General features: G+C 32.1%; 4 protein-coding genes across 4 annotated transcripts; all 4 read right to left on the bottom strand.

The window, feature by feature from the left end:
* Positions 1-2,584: 2,584 nt before the first annotated feature.
* Positions 2,585-4,346, bottom strand: LOC11420634 (soyasaponin III rhamnosyltransferase). Its single transcript, XM_003593096.4, has one exon. It carries the CDS (start codon positions 4,249-4,251, stop codon positions 2,833-2,835), a length of 1,419 nt encoding a protein of 472 aa, XP_003593144.1. The 5' UTR covers positions 4,252-4,346; the 3' UTR covers positions 2,585-2,832.
* Positions 4,347-6,641: 2,295 nt separating this feature from the next.
* Positions 6,642-8,466, bottom strand: LOC11429237 (soyasaponin III rhamnosyltransferase). Its single transcript, XM_003593095.4, has one exon. The coding sequence runs from the start codon at positions 8,393-8,395 to the stop codon at positions 6,950-6,952; it is 1,446 nt and encodes a 481-aa protein (XP_003593143.2). The 5' UTR covers positions 8,396-8,466; the 3' UTR covers positions 6,642-6,949.
* A 1,158-nt stretch (positions 8,467-9,624) lies between these two features.
* Positions 9,625-11,230, bottom strand: LOC11429236 (soyasaponin III rhamnosyltransferase). Its single transcript, XM_003593094.4, has one exon. The coding sequence runs from the start codon at positions 11,137-11,139 to the stop codon at positions 9,718-9,720; it is 1,422 nt and encodes a 473-aa protein (XP_003593142.1). The 5' UTR covers positions 11,140-11,230; the 3' UTR covers positions 9,625-9,717.
* Positions 11,231-13,610: 2,380 nt separating this feature from the next.
* On the bottom strand, positions 13,611-15,965 carry LOC11429235 (7-deoxyloganetin glucosyltransferase). The gene is made up of 2 exons (XM_003593093.3): positions 15,325-15,965; positions 13,611-14,780 (listed from the first exon to the last, which is right to left on the bottom strand). Exons 1-2 carry the CDS (start codon positions 15,824-15,826, stop codon positions 13,837-13,839), a joined length of 1,446 nt encoding a protein of 481 aa, XP_003593141.1. The 5' UTR covers positions 15,827-15,965; the 3' UTR covers positions 13,611-13,836.
* Between the last annotated feature and the right edge of the window lie 4,921 nt (positions 15,966-20,886).

The following is a 20,886-nucleotide window of genomic DNA, read 5'->3' as shown; positions in this document are numbered from 1 at the left end:
GAGTCATTAGATATTCATTCATGATCCATCATCACATTTTATTATAAATAACCAAATCAATTTTTAAAATAGTAGTTTGCCTAACATGTTTTATCAATCAAATTGCACATGTTATTCTTTTGGCGACACCTAATTATGTGATCCATATTGGAAAACCAGTGGTATCAACGGAATCTCTCACATAAGGCAATTAGGAAGACTTTTAGGCTTTGTTTGCGAGTTTGGAGGGGAAGGAAAGGAAAGGCTTTGAGGGGTGCAAAATATGAAGAAAAATAGAGAAATCTTACAAATTTTTTAAAAGAGTAGTTTTTTAGAGAATGGTAAATTAATGCATATGATTACTTTATTTTTAATTTTAAAAATATTATAACAACATAAATTAAATTTGAAGAATTCTTATTAACCCCCCAAAACCCTCCTCCAATACAATTTTTTAGTTCCTCCAAATGAGGAGGGTTTTGTATTATGAAGAAAAGTTAACCCCCCAAAGCCCTCCTCTCCCATTTTCTTCTATTTCTTCCACTTGCTCATTCCTTTTTTCCTAAGCCTTCCCCTCCAAACTCGCAAACAAAGCCTTAGGAAAATGGGACTCTAGTCCTATTCCAACTTTAAATAAACTAACAGGCTGTAAAGTTGAATGAAGTTTGTGAACGTCAATGAAATAGGCTGTACTGTCAATACTCTTTGTTAGTTGACTTAGTTTATGTTGTATGAAGTTTGTGACCTTACTGTGTTTTTTGTTCTTCCTATTCATATCAAATTTTTCATTGATCCTGTTGTGTTATTTGAAGTGGTGATATTGGTCCACTTGATCCACCAGGCACCCATAGTTGATTGTATGATCCACATGAGATTTGATGTTTTAATATATATTAGGAAGACTTATCTTTGTTATGGATTTTAATGTATTTGTCATGGATATTTTTGTTTATTTGTTATGGATTTTATTTTATAAGTTATCACAGTGCATCAGTTATCATGAAGTTTAGCATTATATTCATCGAATAGGGGTCTCGCCAGTTCAACTTTCGCTCCCATTTTTAAAACATTTGACTATAGGTTTCAGACAGTAGTTTGCAGGGTAATTTTAACTTGTGTTTAGTTGTTTATTTATTCGCAATTCTGATCGGTAAACATCTTATTCACATCTCAGCTTTAAGCATGGATCCAGAAGCTGCCAGAAGTGCACGAGAATCTTTGGACCTGGCATTTCACATGTCCAATATACTCGACACGGGTTTAGACCGTCATGCACTTTCTATTCTCATTGCCCTCTGTGATCTTGGGGTCAATCCTGAAGCACTTGCTGCTATTGTCAAGGAACTTAGAAAGGAGAGGCTCCCACTGTCATCATTGCATCCTACACCTCCTTCTTAACCGTGAATGTATTAGTTAGATATGGATTTGTTACTCCTCTTTCTAATATTGTTGTGGAAGGTAATTTTTATGTTTACATTTGAATTGTTGTATGCATACTGAGAGGTTGGTTTATCGAGAAATGCTCATTACAATTTTGGAGCATTATAGATAAACAGAACAATGGAAGAGTAGTTTAGGTGTATAGTATTTCTTCCTTAGAAGTATGGGTTCTGTTTGGTTCATTTCGTTAATTTTTCCATTTAATAGAAATGCTTACAAAAGCTATTGTCTAACTTCATTGTAAGATTGGTTTATCTTGGAAACAATATGTATTTTAACAAAGTTTCCTAGTAATAGGGTACTTGCCTTATGTACTTTTTTATTACATCTATGAAACAAGGAAGGCTTTCCTTTCTTATTTTGTGTGACTTACATACAGGTCATATATTTTATTCATCTGTCGCATTCAAAGGTGTTTTGTTTATTTCCTAAATTTTCTACGATTTTTGGAAGCTACAATTTTAAAAGATGGGCAGATTGTTTTCTATTTCATAACTTCTTTTTCCTTCATTTGACCTCTTTATTTGTAAGTTTAAATCAGGCTTGGAGAGCATCCTAGCTTTATGAGACTTGCCTATTATTCTTATGTTTAGGTTCGATGACCTTTGATTTTAACTTTTAGTTTATTTATTAAATGTTCTGTTTATTAACTTTCTCGTCACATTTGTCACCTCTATACCAGCAGTTGCATAGATTGATACCTTCAGTTGTCCTTCAAAAATGATTTGGTTGATAACAACTAGAATGTTGAGGTATGGGATGGAAATTTGGTGTTGTCATTTGTCAAAGTGTCTTGCATAGAGCTGCTCTTGAATTTCTTAGTTGCACTTCAGGTGAATATATTTGACAACTGGTTTCTAATTTTGTTTGCTTTCTTGACTGTTGTAATATACAGAGCATCTCTTGTCATCTAACTAAAGTAAATTTCCTGAGACACAGTCATGCAAGATTCCTTCCTTAGTAGTATTTTTTTGACAAACATGAATCCAAGAATTATATACAAAATAGCATAGTTAAGAGATTATAATTTTTTTCAGCCCAGACCAACACATTTTCAATTGGTTTATGATCTGGTTATTTTGTTCAAACATGCATACCATTTATGATCTTTATTTATGGAAAACTTTCATGCCACATATTTGAATTCTAGTCTACTTCTGCTATGTTTGAGATATGCAATTGCAAAAGTTTATACTTGATCATCAAATACAATCCTCTCAGGCCATTTCACCAACATAGAAATTAGGAGAAGAATGACTAGAGATACATTTTTTTGTAAACCACAGTGCCGTATATAGAGATGGTCAACCAACATTTTTGTTACAAAATTGAAAAGGGGGAACCTAATAAACCTTTATTGTAAAACAAAAATCACAATAACAAAGGGAAACACATGATATGAACTCAGTCTACCTAGTTGTTGGAATTGGAAGGATTCCTATACTTGTAAAGAGCAGCAATGAGATCATCAATATATTGATTATGAATATCTTTTGAACTGAAAACTTTCCCCAACTCTTTAGCATTGTTCCTGAAACTACTTCCTTCCTCATCCACAATTGCCAACCTCAATGAGTGAGCCACAGAGTCCCTAGTAAAAGACCCATCTTCCTCACTCCTTGGTACCTCAACAGCCACTCCCTTTTCCACCAATGCCCTTGAAAACAAACATTGGTCAAGCAAATAAGGCAGTGTCACAAGAACATGGCCGAAATGAACCTTCTCAATAACAGAACCAGAACCACAGTGACTCATACATCCACCAATTGCTCCATGAGCTAAGATTTTAAGCTGAGGTGCCCATGTCTTCCAAACAATTCCGCGTTCTTTCGTTCTTTCCTCAAATCCTTCAGGTAATTCAAGTGTACCCTCTTTCAGATTCTTCAAAGCCCAAAAGAAAGACAACCCAGAAAGCTCAATTCCATGAGCCAACTCAGTTAAATCATTCTGACTCAACTTCAACTCACTCCCAAATCCAATGTAAACAACAGAAGATGATTCTCTTGAATCCAACCACCCTTTGATTTTCACCCAATCAGGATTGTTCTCTTCCTCTTCATCGTCTCTTATCTGCATAGATGGTGGAAGCAACCCAACAGGAACGACAGGAACCTTGTACTGTTCAGAGATATAATCCAACCATTCACCTTCAAGTTCTCTTGAGGTTCTGAGAAGAAAAAGATCACAACTCGAATAAGCTTTGTTGAGATCAAAACCAGCTATTCCACCTGATTCATTTCTAAGAGCTGTAAAAGCTCGAATAATCTCATAAGGTTTGAGATGAATGGTTGTTTGAAAAGGAACCCATTTTGGTGGGCCACACATGTCTTCAAGTTTGAAATTTGTTTTGACTTGATCCTTTGGTGGATCAAAGAAACATTTGTTCCAAGCTGGTGTTATGTTGTAATGAGCAGCAGCTATGTTGAGGCTTTTAGCTATTGGTGCCAACCAACCACTTGCAAAATCATAGAAAACCCAATCAGGTTTTGATGTTTTGAGAATCTCAGTAACATCATCTTGAAGACCTTCATAGGCTTGCTTAAGGAAACGGTTCATGTTTGGTTGAATGTCCATAGTGTTTTCTGCGCCTGGTGGGAGTTGCTCTATGTGTGGTAAAGGCAATCTTACCAATTTAATGAATGGTTCAATGGTTTTGGGTGTTTTTGGCATTTGGTCAATGTTTTTAGGGGAGTTGATGAAGGTGACAGTGTGACCCTTTGAAGCTAGAATTTTGGCTACTTCAAAGTAAGGGTATATGTGTCCCATAGCCAGCCATGGGAGCATTACAATATGAAGAGGTTTGTTGCTATCTTCATTAGCAATTGAACCCATGGAGACTTGGATTTGTTTGGTATGTATGAGTAGAAAGAATATGTAAAAGTTGAAGATATGATTAGGAAGAGTATGCAAGAGTTGAAGATATAGTAGCAGTCGAAGTCTTAATTAATATAAAGTTATTTTTTTTAATTAATATAAAGTTATTTTTGTATAAACAATCACTGCCACGTGTGACACGCATTCAAATATATTATTACTTGTAAAAAACACATCCAATCCAACGTTATTTTATTTCCACGAGGAGGCTATGCTCTTCCACGAGAGCCATGCAATGATTATTTTAGTGTAAAATAGAAAGAAGATTGTGTTTTGGCCTTTTGGGATTGATTCTTTCACTGTTGGTGTTGGTTCTTCTCTCTTGTCACGTGGTGGTGCTTGGCTGTTTGCTGAGAAATTCTAACGTTGTTGAAGTCAATATTACGGTGACTATGTAAAATATGGATTCCTTGCGGTCATAAAAAACCATTCTAACATTGATGACCATTATATCAAGATCCAGCATTGCAGAAATTAAATATTAGATTTCAGTAGTTTTTTAAAAATAAAAAAAAAATTGTTAGAAATCTAATCTCGACCCAACGATCAATAATGTCGTGAATGCGGCCTTTGTTGACCGCAAGAAATTTACACCATCTTTTTTAAAATGAATGTCGTTTTAGTTAATTGCACACAAATTAAGTAATGGAATAAAATAATCATTAGCCATGACACTTTTACTAAACTGCACAAGAAAAAGACAAACTTAAAGTTGCATTGAAAATTGTTTAAGAGAAAAGTTGAAGTATTTATTGAGGGTAAAATTGGGAGAAAAAAATTAAAGTTGTATTGGAAATGCAAAGTGACATTCATTTTGAAACAATTTTTTTTTTGCTAAAGTGACACTCATTTTGAAACGGATGGAGTATATTCAACTATGTTTGGTTTGATTATTAGGGATAAATTTTATACTCCCTCCGTCCCTAATTATAAGACTCTTTTGCTAAAATTACGGGAATTAAGAAAGCGGATATTTGTATTAAAGTTGTTTGTAATCACTATTGTTTTTACAATTTTATCCTTAAGAGAGAGAGTTAGTTTATGTTTTCCATATGCTACTTATTGCTGATTGAAGAAAAAGATGTATAATAAATAGGGGCATGTATGTAAAGAAATAATTAATGTAGTTGGAAATAACAAAGGGGTCTTATAAAAAGGGACAAAAAAAATTCTCCAAAGGATCTTATAATTAGGGACGGAGGGAGTAATAGATTTTGATATATTTGATTACTCTTTTGAAGTAGCCGACCCCACTTAATGAAAAAAGACTTGATTGTTGATGTTGTTGTTGGTTACTCTTTTTGAAAAATTGATTTTGTATTTAGAATTGGAGAATTAATTTTAACTTGAAGCAAGAATCTAGATCTCTTGATTCTAAAATTGTTTTTTAGACACAAACTTATTCTTCAAGTATGTTTCAATTTTGAAGGTGTCAAAATTGATTTTTTTACTTATGTATAATTGTTTTGAAGGTGTTAAAATTGATTTTAACTTGACTCTGAAAAGAGTCATTCTAGTCATTGCTGCAATAAGAAGGGTTCTAACTCAGAGCATGCCAATAATTCATCCTTAACGTCCATTTTTTTAGAGGACTTAATATCGTCCACTTCTTGTCATTAAATTTATTTATTTAAGAAAATAAGGGATAATCCCCACAACAATTTTTTTAGGAAGCATGCACACGATCATGTGACTATAGTTTATATAGTCGAGTAACGATGAGGGCACTATTTTTTTTTTTTTTGAGAGAAATGAGGGCACTATTTTAGTTGGTCAAGATCATGGATGATAGGACATAGACTCTAGTATCTTGGTTTGTAAATTTTTTTTTTTAGCACAAAAAAAAAATCTCATAGCATATAGACTCTAGTATCTTGGTTTGTAACTATCACTTGTAAATTTTACCATCGACACACTCAATCAATCAAACAACTTATTTTATGTTTATATGCCTCTAACATTTTACTTATATTTTTCTTCGCATTTTAGTTCTTAAAATTATTTACCCCATTTAATACTCTTTGAAGTAGTTAAAGGACTCGTAGCATTGACGCAGTTCTTTTCTATTGACCTAATCGTTTGAAGAACTAATACTCTTTGAAGTAGTTAAAATCTCATAGCATAGAGACGAAATTCATTTATACCGGCTTAATCATTTTAAGAAAAAGTGAATCGTTAATAAGACTATTAACCGAATCATCGACTAAGTTTCACATTCAACAAGAATATTATATGAAGAAATTACTCCCTCCGTCACATTTATAACTAAAAAATAATATTTTAGATTCATTGAATAATTTATGTATCTGATCATATTTATAGACCAGATACATTGACTATTCATTCAATAAACCTAAGAAAATGTTTTTTGATTATAAATGTGATTGGAAGGAATACAAATTTGTATCACACTAAAATTTTAGATTTGATTCACCCCACCAATTTATGTATATTGAATTTCTAAAGGGCTGATGCTTACAAATTGGTCAAATGTAGAAATTAATGGCAATGACCTGAAAGAATTAAGGTGAGGCAAGTGAACAGATATGCCCTACACACAAACAAATAACAACCTTTTTGTCCTATCTCCACAAGTTGAATCAAAGGTTTTTATTTCAATTCAAATGAATGTTTACTTAATTACTTCTAAACATTCCTATGAATTGTGATTTTGAAGTGAAGAAATGAAGTTTTCAATGTATTGATTATGAAGCTCCTTGTTACTAAATTTCTTCCCTATCTCTTTAGCATTCTTCCTATAATCACTTCCCTCTTCATCAACCATGGTAAATCTCAATGCCTTAGCAACTGAATTCCTTGTAAATGATCCATCTTCTTCATTCCTCACTATCTCAATTCCAACTTTCTTCTCTTGCATTACTCTTGAATACAAAGCTTGATCCAATAAAAAAGGCAACATAACAAGAACATGTCCAAAATAAAGATTTTCTATCATTGAACCTGAACCACAATGAGTCAAACAACCACCAACTGAACCATGACCTAAGATCTTAGGTTGTGGGGCCCAACTTTTCCACACTATACCATGATCTTTTGTCCTATCCTCAAACCCATTTGGTAACTCAACAAAACCATTTTTCAAATCTCTCAAAACCCAAAAGAAAGGTAATTTAGAATTCTCAATCCCAAGAGCTAATTCATTGAGATTTTCTTGGCTCAATTTCACCTCACTCCCAAATGCAATATAAACAACAGATGAACTCTTTTGTGTGTCTAACCATGCTTTGATTTGAATCCAATCAGGACTATCTTCTACCTCATCAGAAGAATCTCTTCTTGGTGGAAGCAATCCAACAGGAATCACAGGCTTGTTGTAAAACTCACCAAGAAAATCTAACCATTCTCCTTCAAGATCTCTTGAGCTTCTAATAACAAACATGTCACAATCTGAATTTGCTCTGTTTAGATCAAAAACAGGGGAAGCCCCTGTTTCATTAACTTTGATATCTTCAAGCAATTTTCTTACCTCATAAGGCCTTAAACCAATCTTTGTAGGAAAAGAAATCCATTTAGGTGGACCATAGTAATCTTCTGCATTTGTTCTAATAGCTGCAGAATCATCACCAAGTTGTTTTTTTGGTGTATCAAAGAAACATATGCTCCATGCAGGACAAGGACTGAAATAACAACATGATATGTTCAAATTCAAACCTTTTGCTAACTGTGGTAACCAACTAGCTGCAAAATCATAGAAAACCCAATCAGGATTTGAAGTTTTGAGTATCTCAGCTACAGATTCTTGAAGAGAATCATAGGCTAGTTTAAGGTAATAGAGTTTGTTGGAGGGAATGTCCATGGTTGAATCTGCATTTGTTGGAAGATGGTTTTTGTCAATGTAAGATGATAAGGGAAGTTTGATGAGATTAAAAAATGGTGAAAGGGTTTGTGAGAGTTTAGGAAGACGATCTATGATTGAAGGAGTAGATATGAGTGTGACAAAGTGACCATTTTGTGAAAGAATCTTGGAAACCTCAAAACATGGGTACATGTGTCCCATGGCTATCCATGGAAACATGACAACATGAAGAGGTTTGTTTTTCTTGTTATCCATGAATGAATGAATGTTGTTGCTGCAATACATGAAAAAGATGGCATATTCTTTTTTTGAAGGATGATGGCATATTATTATAGGGAAGAAATAGAAATGGATGGTAGTGGCATGCGAAACGCGCATCTACTAATTTATTCCGCTAAATTGTGCACGAGTAAGTCAAGGAGACACACATTTGTTTGTTTATTTAGGGGTTAGGCAAGTCTGCGGTCTGAATCGGATATCATCTACACGCACCAATAATAATAATAATTGGGTAGAACCGAGATGAGTGTCAAAACTCTTCATCAAAATTTATGCAAGAATATAAATGAAAGACAAAATAATAAATAATAATAAATGTTAGCTTGGTTATATTTATTTTTCATAAACGAAATGAAAATTATTAGACACACATATAAGTAAAGAAATCAGGATTCAAACCATGAGGTTTGACCTAAAAAATTCAACATTCTTAACGGTTGAATTATGACTTGTGAACAATGTACTTGTTTAACTTCGGGCTAATTATGTTGTAGGTAGGGACCATTTACAATTTGTTTAAAAGTTTAGAGAGCCAATTAAGAATTTTTTTTTTTTTTTGAGGGAGCCAATTAAGAATTTTTTAATTTTAAAGTTTAGCAAATTTTTTGTTGTCGTTTTCAAAGTGCCTTGTTTTGATTTATATTATTTATTTATATCTGTTCTTGAATTTCTTATTTGCACTTCAGTTGAATATTAAGAGCATCTTTTGCCATCTAACTAAGAGGTAAATTTTCTTCCTTAGTAATATTTTTTTTTTTACATTCATGAATCCAAGAATTAAATACAAAATAGCATAGGTAGAGATTAGAATTTCTTCTACCCACCAACACATTTTCGGAAAACATTTGGGTGACATTGGGGTGTCAATGTCATCTGACGACATTGGCCAACCACAATGTCACAAGTGTACAAAATGACAAAAAAAAAAAATTGGTTTATGATCTGGTTATTTTGTTCAAACATGCATACCATTTATGATCTTTATTTATGTAAAACTTTCATACCACATAATTGAATTCTAGTCTACTTCTGCTGCCAAGTTTGTGATATGCAAATGCAGAAGTTGATACTTGATAATCAACTACAGTCCTTTGAAGCAATTTTCACCAATATGAAATTAAGAGAATGATTAGTCTAGAGATACAATTTTTTGTAAAAAAAAGTGCCATATCACAAATCAGATATAGAAGGATGGCCAATTAACATTTTTGTTACAAAACTGAGAAGAAGGAAACTAAAATAAAACCTTTTATTGCAAAACAAAAATCACAATAAATATATTGATTATGAGAAGAAGGGAAACACATGATACAAAATTACTAGTCTACTTAGTTGTTGGAATTGGAAGGAACCCTATACTTGTAAAGAGCAGCAATAAAGTCATCAATATATTGATTGTGAATATCTTTTGAACTGAAAACCTTCCCCAACTCTTTAGCATTGTTCCTGAAACTACTTCCTTCCTCATCCACAATTGCCAACCTCAATGAGTGAGCCACAGAGTCCCTAGTAAAAGACCCATCTTCCTCACTCCTTGGTACTTCAACAGCCACTTCCTTTTCCACCAATGCCCTTGAAAACAAACACTGGTCAAGCAAATAAGGCAGTGTCACAAGAACATGGCCAAAATGAACCTTTTCAATAACAGAACCAGAACCACAATGACTCATACATCCACCAATTGCTCCATGAGCTAAGATCTTAAGCTGAGGTGCCCATGTCTTCCAAACAATTCCGCGTTCTTTCGTCCTTTCCTCGAATCCTTCAGGTAATTCAAGTGTACCCTCTTTCAGATTCTTCAAAGTCCAAAAGAAAGACAACCCAGAAAGCTCAATTCCATAAGCCAACTCAGTTAAATCTTCCTGACTCAACTTCAACTCACTCCCAAATCCAATGTAAACAACAGAAGATGATTCTCTTGAATCCAACCACCCTTTGATTTTCACCCAATCAGGATTGTTCTCTTCCTCTTCATCATCTCTTATCTGCATAGAAGGTGGAATCAACCCAACAGGAACAACAGGAACATTGTACTGTTCAGAGATATAATCCAACCATTCACCTTCAAGCTCTCTCGAGGTTCTGAGAAGTAAAAGATCACAACTTGAATAAGCATTGTTGAGACCAGAATCAGGCATGTTACCTGATTCATCTCTAAGAGCTGTGAAAGCTCTAATAAGCTCATAAGGTTTGAGATGAATAGTTGTTTGAAAAGGAAGCCATTTATGTGGGCCACATATGTCTTGAATTTCGAAATTTGTTTTGATTTGATCCTTAGGTCGATCAAAAAAACATATGTTCCAAGCTGGTGTTATGCTGTAATGAACAGAAGCTATGTTTAGGCTTTTAGCTATTGGTGCTAACCAAACAGTACCATAATCATAGAAAACCCAATCAGGTTTTGATGTTTTGAGAATCTCAGTAACATCATCTTGAAGACCTTGATAGGCTAGTTCAAGGTATTTGTTCATGTTTATTGGAATGTCCATAGTGTTTTCTGCACCTGGTGGGAGTTGCTCTATGTGTGGTAAAGGCAATCTTACCAATTTGATGAATGGTTCAATGGTTTTGGGTGTTTTTGGCATTTGGTCAATGTTTTTAGGGGAGTTGATGAAGGTGACAGTGTGACCCTTTGAAGCTAGAATTTTGGCTACTTCAAAGTAAGGGTATATATGTCCCATAGCTAGCCATGGGAGCATTACAATATGAAGAGGTTTGTTACTATCTTCTTCATTAACAGTAGAACCCATCAAGACTTGGATTTGTAATTTGGAAGGTATGAATAGCAACTAGGATGAATATGCAAGAAATGAAGATGTGAATAGGAAGAGTGAGTATGCAAGAGTTGAAGATATAGTAACACTTTTTGCATGCATTCTGCGCAAACGCAAAGCAAACTTCCACGAGAACCTCGCATACCACACAAACGCTGGTTATAGATTAACTTATTAAACTAATGGAAGAATAAATAAACATAAGTTAATCTATAGGAACTTCTACGGTACACCCGCAAATTAAGGTGTACCAGTACTCTCGCTTACATTTTTATAAATTAACTATAATTTTTTATGAAAGAAATAGGTGTTTGTTGACATATATATTTTAGAAAATATCATTTTATAAGAAAAAATATCATTTCATTTTTTAGAAAAATCATACTAATTTTTTTTTTCATTTTATTGTAAAAAATAATCAAAATTCTTTATTATGAGTAATAGGAATTCAGAAAAATCAAATTTTACTGTGTTGACGTTTTTGGTAAATAAGATTTAGTTATTATAATTATAGGTGATAGAAAATATTTTTTTCCTACAAAAAAATAACCCATTTAACTATATTTAAGGATTTGGTGTACCAATACACTCATATTATTGGGTGTACCATAGAATTTGCCTATAAATTAACTTTTGTAAGCATCTATTTGGAAACACGTCCTGTCATTTAATTTTGAGTCCAGAGGCAGTCTCAACTTGAAAATAGAGAAGCTCCAATTTGGAGAGTTTGGAAAAACGCTCGTTTGGTGGGTATTCACCGTGAAAACAAACACACATTAAGATGAATAAATATAATGTTTATGGTTTGAACCCCGACAATATAAATAATGTTCAAGTTCGAACATCCATATATGTATATATTATACAATTTCGCTATCAACTTTTCTTTTTAAAACATTTAAATATTAAGATTTAATTGTATGTTTGGTCTCTCATGTTTATTTTAGGTTTTAAGTTGGTCTCTTATGTTTTAAAAGTTTCAAGTTGGTCCAAAATGTTACTCATCTTAGAATAAGTTAGTCTCTTCACTACTCGACCGTTAGAGATTCGGGTTGAGAATATTAGTGATGAAATTTAATTTATTTAGAAAATCAATTTTAAAACATTTTTTTTAATTTTTTTGTATTATTAAACTCAATATCATGTCGCTAAAGGGACTAACTTATTTCAACGTGAATAACATTTTAGACCAACTTAAAACTTTTAAAATGTAAGAGACCAACTTAAAATTTGTAAAATACAAGGGACCAATTTAAAACCTAAAATAAACATAAGGAATCAAACATGCAATTAAGCCAAATATTAATGGAAACATTTATTATATTAATTATTATTTTGTTGTAATCAACCAAATTTTAATTGAACATTTTCTTATTGATAAAAAAAATTGTGATTATTATTCCAACATAACTTTCAAATTTTATTATGAACTGCTATGTAAGTTAATATTTATTTTTAAGTAAAAAAATATATATATTTTATTAATTATTTAATGAAAGTAATAGTAATTATTTTAAGCGTAATGCTAAGTATAGCGAGAGGCATTTTCACGAAGAGTTGTGTTATTTGAACATCATTTTATATAACAACCTTTGCAACAACTAAAATTTTACAAAGAAAATGAGTGATTGGCACAAAAACCAAAGCAATAGAGAAATAAAGTAAAAATATAATGTGAGTATGAAAGAGAAAGTTTTCATAAAAGTTGTCAAAAATTGATTGTTCAAATATCATTTCTCTTTCACGAAACCTTCAGGATCGGTAACATAACACCACTACCCATGATTTCCGTAAAACATTCTTATTTTGATACTTTCAAGTAGTTTTTGCCACATAAGATTTTGATGATGTGGACACGCATATTGCATAGTTTTTTTTTTTTTCAAGGCAGAGCAAAGTATTTTTTTTTTTTTAAAGAAGAGCAAAGTATTTTAGAAATAGGTTAATTAGTACTATTTGTTTGGTTTTATAGTTTAGAAAATAATGTCATTAGTATATTAAAAAACTTAAAGAAGTCAAAGACACTAGAAAACATTATTTATCTACGTTGATAAAAAATAATTGGCCAGTTGAACAGCTGATTTAGACGTTTCAAATGTCTCATCTATTGGAAATAACCTCAGATCAAAATTCAAACCGAATTTCCCACTTATTCAATTTAAAATGAAATTTTAATCATTAGGCTAATTTTAAAAAACAAATGTTAGTTTTTCAAAGGTTTTGGTCAAGGGAAAAAAACATAGTATTTTAAAGGTATCTATCTATATCATAAGATTTGATTTTGGAGTATCGAGATTACAGATAATCCTAGGTGTCTCTCCAAAGTTTCTGCTTTTTCCTATAATATGACCTATAAGTCAATTATTAGAGATAATACACGAATTTGTCAACTCATCAGAAAAAACAAAATACAATAATTTGTCAAAAAAAAAAAATAATAATACAAGAAGAAAAATAATTTGCCAAAACAAAACCAGTAAAGCATTCAAACAATGACCCTAGGTACAACATGAATAAGGAGAAATTCAATGTCTTTAAGGGATTACATGACTAAGTAAGTTATTACCACTGAGTTAGCAGCACCAATCTCGCATTAACGCGATTTGGAAATAAATCAAAATCATCTTCAGGAAGATTTTATTTGCAGCAATATCTAAATTGAACTTGTAAGCCTTAACTCTTGAAGAGCAGCACTTCACTTACCAATTTTTCCAAATTCAAAGAGGATGAACCATCAACATTGGTTGCTTCTTCTGCCATTTTCTTCCACTCAATTGCTTTTATCCTCATCTCCTTACCCTTTTCACCCTCTATTAACTCTACCACTAGCTTCTCCACTTCATCTCTTGTTACATTATCACTATCCATAGCCATTCCAAATTTCCATTCACTACAAATGTACTTGCAATTCAGAATTTGGTCATTGAAAATTGGACAGCAAATCAAAGGCACCCCATTACTTATACTTTCAATTGTTGAATTCCAACCACAGTGACTCAAAAACCCTCCCACTGCTTTGTGCTTTAGAACTTTCTCTTGTGGACACCAACCTACCATTAGTCCTCTATCTTTGGTTTCTTCCACAATTTCTTGTGGCACAAGCAATGTTTCACTTTCACCCTTAACTAAATCAGGCCTAATCACCCACAAGAACTTTTTCTTGCTATTTGCTAATCCCCATGCCAATTCAACTAGCTGGTTATACTTCATGACTATAACACTTCCAAAATTCACATAGAGAACAGAATTTTCTTCCTGTGAATCTAGCCATTTGAGACACTCACTCTCTTCTTTCCACAAATTGCATTGAATAGATTCAAATCCATTATTTTCTGAAATTTTATCAAGGAACAAATCAAGTGGGCCTAATGTGTAGAGTTTAGGAAACATTGTGGAGAGCTCATTCAATACATCATACTCCAGGGCATCAAAAGTTGGTAGAATAATAGCAGAAGCTTTTGAAGCTGCTTCTATTTGTTCTGTAACAAAGTCCAAAAGTGTATCATTTGGATCTGTTGTGTGATATATGCCTGGAAGGTTTCTTAAAGTAATGTTCTTCATGCCAGGGATCCAGTCTATGATGGTGTCTAAATGTCCATTTGTCAGATAACTCGCATCTGCAAATTAACATAAAAAAACGTACATTAGCATTTCTATGTGTCGAGAAATCTCACATTGAATGAAATAAGACCTAAATATATATTTACAAGTCGATTTTGTAAGAATAGAGTTAGGACCAACTCAAATTTTTAGAGGGTATAAAAACTAATCCAATATCCATTGGGCCACCCGCTATAGAGTCACTCAGGTCACGCTCCATATGTCTAGTCCTAGGCTGTAGGGGTGTTGAGAAGTCCTACATTGGATAAGCCCTAGCTTTGTAAGGATCGAGTTAGGCCCAACCCATATGTTAAGAATATGAATCAAATTATAACCATTTAGTTGAACACGAGTGGCTAATGAGCATTAGTTAAGGACAAACCGTTCAGGAGAATCCGAATTTGAATCCTTAGTGAAACATCATTGTATCTGAATTTACTTATCTCCTAGACAAACTCTAAATTAACAGGCTACTTTTCCGCTGAAAATCGAAGGGTTAGACAAAAAAATATAACCATATTAGAGTGAACATTGTAAAGGTGTGCACTGTGCAGTATATACCTTTAAGTGGTGTTAGGCCTCTTTCCGTGAGATTCTTGATTTGTTTGTAGCTCATGAAAACACAAGCACTATGAGCCCAAAAGAGAACATTAGGCAACCCAAATTGCCGAGAAGCTTGAATAGTGAAAGACATGACACCATCTGATATTATGCAAGTAACTGGAGGATCATTGAGTTTTGATACAAGTTTACAAAATGGTACCAAACAGTTTTTACTTGTAGAGTCACAAAGATCAGGAATGCTTTGAGTTGCATCCATGTTGTTTGTGGGAGGGAGACCATCTGGGATGGTTTCAAATTGGAAATCTTGCAAACAATTGACAACATTAGGACCTATGGATTTGAGTAAGCGTTTGTGGTTGAATTCAGTGTTGACAAATGTTATGTAGAAGCCTTTGTTGTGAAGTATTTTTGCCAGTTTGAGAAATGGATTTATGTGACCTTGTGTTGGAAATGGGATTAGAAGAGCATGTGGCTTCTTTGTTCCAGCTAGTAAATCCATCTTGCATGAATCAGTTTGATTTTAGTGTGAACTATTGTTGGATTGGAAACAAAGTGGATAATGGATAAATAAATACTAGTCTTATTTAGATTTGTATATCTTTCCAATACTACCGACATGTTACATGAATCAGTATCTCTTTCCATACACCTACATCAATTTATGTCCTTTAATTTGGTAGTCACTTAAATTTCCGGGACATCAACTCAGGTTTTGGTCCCATACACCTAAATTATCAACATTAATTGGTGTCTTTTAATGTCAGTCGATTAAATTTCCGGGACATCAACTTTGTCAAAAAACACTGACAAGTGTTGCTTAGATGATATATGTAAAACTGAGAAAGCATTTCTTTATATTTCATGTGCTAATTTAGTTCTAAGAGCTTAACATTTTATCAAATGATAAAGGAAGCTGGCAAATGAACATTGAATGATAAATTAACATTTAAGACTTCATAGTTTTTTTTTAATTATGTTTTTGCATATTTGGTAGCTAGTTTTCTTGTATGCTTTTCAAGCACCACAAGGATGCAATCCTTTCATGATATTGTCTATTTGTGAATTAGGTTCCTTCCCTTCTGGTATAAGATCATGATCAAGGGCATTCTAATTATAGTTATAAATAAAGACAAAACTACGTGTAAAATTGGGTGAAGAACTAACTGATCTTAAAAAACACAAGAGTCCAAGAAATGGGTTTGGCATGGATTGGTTAACTTATTTATCGACATCTAATTTATGTCAAATACATAACATCAATTATAATGATGTGTAAAAGCAAGTATAAGATATTGAGAATCAATCGTGAAATTATAGAGAACAATTGAAATTTCTTGTAAGACATTGTTAGTTACAATCAATCGTGAGCCTTGGTTATACAAAATAGGTTGATATTGATTTGTGCAGGACATAGTGTAGATCCAACCGTGGAGCTTCTCATGGGTGGTTCCTAGGGTTACAAATAGAAAGGTTAAGGGCCTGTTTGAAAGAGTTTTGGTTTTTAGTTTTTAAATTCTATTTTATAAATCAGTTTTAGGAAACTGTTCTGAAAAAGAAATCAACAAAAAAATTTGTTTGGTAATCTCAATTTTGAAAACTGTTTTGGAGAAGTCTGAAGGAAAAAACTTGTTTGGCAAATGAATTTTCGAAATATATTTTAAAAACATAAAAACTGAAAATTTGTTTGATATACAAAGATAAATTTTACTTTTTTTTAACTATTCTCTTTTAATCTCATTTCAAAATAAAAATTCTCTTTTCTTCTTAATATACCGTCCAAACAATAAACTTTTTTGTTATGTCAAAAGTTATGATTGAATAAATCACAATTTATGTTTATTTAATTAAATATAATTTAATTAAAAATTTGTTATTCACAAAATAATTAAATTAAATATAATTTAAGTTAAAGGGACATTTGATATTTAAGTTAAAGGGACATTAAATAAAGTTTGATCAATAATTATTCTAAACATGAATCAAATTCAGATTCTCTCGAACAATACATCATAATGTGCTCATTTTAGTTAAGAATTTAATTAGTAAGCACCGACAATGTAAAATATTTTTATACATACATTCAATCAAATCATTTTATGATATCACTAATTTTATAAGTTAGTTACTAAAATATTTCGTAAAATACCTATTTTTCATGTTGTGGTTGGATGCATGTATAAAAATATTTTACATAGAAATTAATTTCATATCACTATGAATTGAAAATAGTTGTTTCAAAAAGAATTAAAAACATAACAATTTATTTATTCTCTAAAAAAATAACAATTTATTTATTAAATAAAATAAAAGACACAATTTGCTCAAAAAAAGAAGGAACAATACCCCTTAGCCGCTTACACTAGAACGAGTAGTGCACACTACCAATAGAAATAGAGCAAGAAGTGTTGAGAGAGAAACAAAAGATTTTACCATTAATTACAAGTTTGCCATTAATGAAAAATGTGCATTTTCTGCGTGTTTTCTGTTTTTGGCAAGAGAAAAGCAAAATTGAAAAGCAAAACAATCTTTAGCTGTTTTAGTTTTTTAGTTTTAAAAACTGATAAATGGAAAACAATTTCCAAAAACACTTTTCTAAAACTTTATTATCAAACAGGTTTTTTATTTTCCAATTTTTAAAAACTGTTTTTGAAAAGTATATCAAACAAGCACTAAGTGTTTTTTGTCTTCACTCCGACAACTATATTCATCTTTGATGGTTGCCTCATTGAGAATCCATATACCAGAGCATGTGATCATACAAAGGAAGACTCAGTCTCACATCTCAGACAATTGCACTAACTGCAGTTATGACTTCAAACCAACTACCTGACAACAACCCTTCATAACTTTCACCACTAGGCCACTCCTATTTTTGCTGAACATTGTTACTTCCAAAATAGATATATGGTACTATAGCCTTTTTTTTTTTTTTTTTTATGGCAGTTCATGTTCATTATTTTTTTCCTTTCAGTTACCTCATAAAAGTTCTTTTTTCATTTTTTTTCCTTTTGATTACCACATAGCAATTCCTTTTCATTTTTATAGATTTAGTTGTTGCTTTTTGCAGTCATTTCATAGCATAATAATAAGGAAAATGCTAACGAATCCCTCGGAACATTCTTTAAGGGTCTGTAATCTTTTTTATGAAAATTTGTGTATTCATCATATTGGAATTTATAATATTTGATTATTTAAAGGAATAATTTCTAAATTTAGCATGTATTAGAGGCATTCTATTTTTGGGTGTGCTCACACTTAGCCATATTATTAAGTAGACTAACCATGTTATTAAGTTATTATTGAGTAAATAGGCACACTCAACATTGAACAATACAAGGTGTACATCGATCATGTAAACATGTTAGTAGGCTTTGCGGCTATCACTTTGTCTACTTTTATAGTATTTGATAGCTAGTTGTCTTCTGAACCTTGTAAATCTATGTTTTGTTCTGAATTCGAATTCAAAACTCGCACTAATGAAATAAAGATGTGTGGAGTAAAGGAAAATAGTAACCAATATTTAAGTAATCACAAGCAGCAGCAACAATAACTAGAGTTGTCAAAACGGGCCGGCCCGTTTAGCCCGAATAAATATAGGGCTTGGGCCTAAAATATTGAGCCCGAATTTTAATAGGGCTTTTTAGCCCGGCCCTTAAAAGTCCGGTACCCGTTAGGGCTAGCCCGAATGGGCCGCGGGTAGCCCGTTAGCCCGCATAACAAAAAAAAAATCTATAAATTATATATATTTTTCAAATAATTATTTACTTAATTGATTATCAAAGTAAAAAACAAAAGTGAAAATTCAATGAATTAACACAAATATAAATATAATATAAAATTATATTTATTCATTTCGTTATTTATAGTTTTAAAGATCGAATATATAAATATCTATAACCATAACATATCTAATTTATTTAAAATCATTTTCCTCGTCGTTTTAGTTTACGACGTTTGTACGAAAATATTTACAATTTACTTTTGGGCTAGACATTATTTAAACATATTAAAAATATTATTTATAAAAAAATTATAGCAGTGTTTTATATTACTTTTTTAAAATAAAAAAATATATATTATTTTTAATACGGGCCAGCCCGTGTAGGGCCGGGCTCGGGTAGTATATTTCAAGCCCGTTTTGTCAACCGGGCTTTTTGGCCCGGCCCGCTAAAGCCCGAAGCCCGCTAGGGCCGGCCCGTTTAGGGTCGGGCCGCCCGTTTTGACAGCTCTAACAATAACAACACCTAGATCTAATCTAGGAATCAAAGTGAAAAGCTCAAAACCACAATCATAAGATAAAGTGAGAAGAGAAACAAACACACCAAGAAATTGTTGACCCAGTTCGGTCCAATATGACCTACTCTGGGGGAGAGAGCACCTCTCCGATCCACTTAAGATGAAAGTGATACAAATGAGTTGCAAGAAATTAGCACATGAGCTCACAAAAACACAACCTAATTTCTACCCATTTTTCATGTCACCCCCACTCTCAATGAATCATAAAAGAAAACACTAAGGATCTGTTTGGTGCGCATGATAAGATAGAGACATGATATGATATTAAACTGGATAAAGACATGATATAATATAAACATGATAACACTTATCCTATCATGTGTTTAATGCACACATGATAAGGACCAGGATAATAATATTTTATCATATTTAATTATAAAATTACCCATATAATTAATAAAATTTTTAACATATTTTAATAGATTTTTGTATTATACATATTACAACAACATCACATAATAGAGGAAAAATTTGAAATTCATGGAGGGCCATAAAAAAACAAAATCAAAAGGAATCTGAAATGAAAAAAGAATAAAGAATAGAAATCTAAAAGAAAAAAAAAAAGAGGAGGAAAGTTCAAATGCATAAAAAAATTGAATTTAGAAATAAAAAAAAAAAGGAAGACAAATCCATAAAAAAAAAATGAATTTAAAAAATTGAACTTTCAAAATGATTATCAATAACATTCTGAAAGATAGAAGGAATAGAAATTGATTATGGTAAACAAAAAAATTATCGATAGAATGATTTAATTGATAAAGAAACAAAAAAAAAAAAAGGAATAGGAACTGAATGATTATCGATACAGTAATGATAATAAAAAGAATTAGATCATTTTGAAATCGGAAAAAAAAAAAGGAATAGAAACTGATAAAAAATAAATAGAAGTCCACAGCAAGAAGAAGAAAAAAAATGTATTCAATAAAAAATAAATTGAAATCGATAATTAAAATGGAGAAAATAGAAAAAAGAGGAAGAAGAAGATGATAGGAATGGATAAATGATTCATTTGAGATGATGAGAGGCGCAAGAAGAAGATTCATTTTTTAAACAGGTTAATTTTAACCCAATCTAAACTTAGATAGAAAATACAAAGGCGTGATAGGATAGGATAGGTAAAAGGAATGATTTATCCTATCTCATTGTTGCACCAAATAGAAGATTGAAATAATCATATCCTATCTCTCTATCATGCTCACCAAACGGACCCTAAAGAAAGTTCTTTTATCTTTCCAATGGTGAAATTCTCACTACCGAAGATGT

The sequence above is a fragment of the Medicago truncatula genome, chromosome 2 (genome assembly GCF_003473485.1).
Source record: "Medicago truncatula cultivar Jemalong A17 chromosome 2, MtrunA17r5.0-ANR, whole genome shotgun sequence".
Classification (NCBI taxonomy): Eukaryota; Viridiplantae; Streptophyta; class Magnoliopsida; order Fabales; family Fabaceae; genus Medicago; species Medicago truncatula.
Note: the sequence above shows the minus strand (reverse complement) of the source record. Positions and strands in the feature narration are given on the sequence as shown.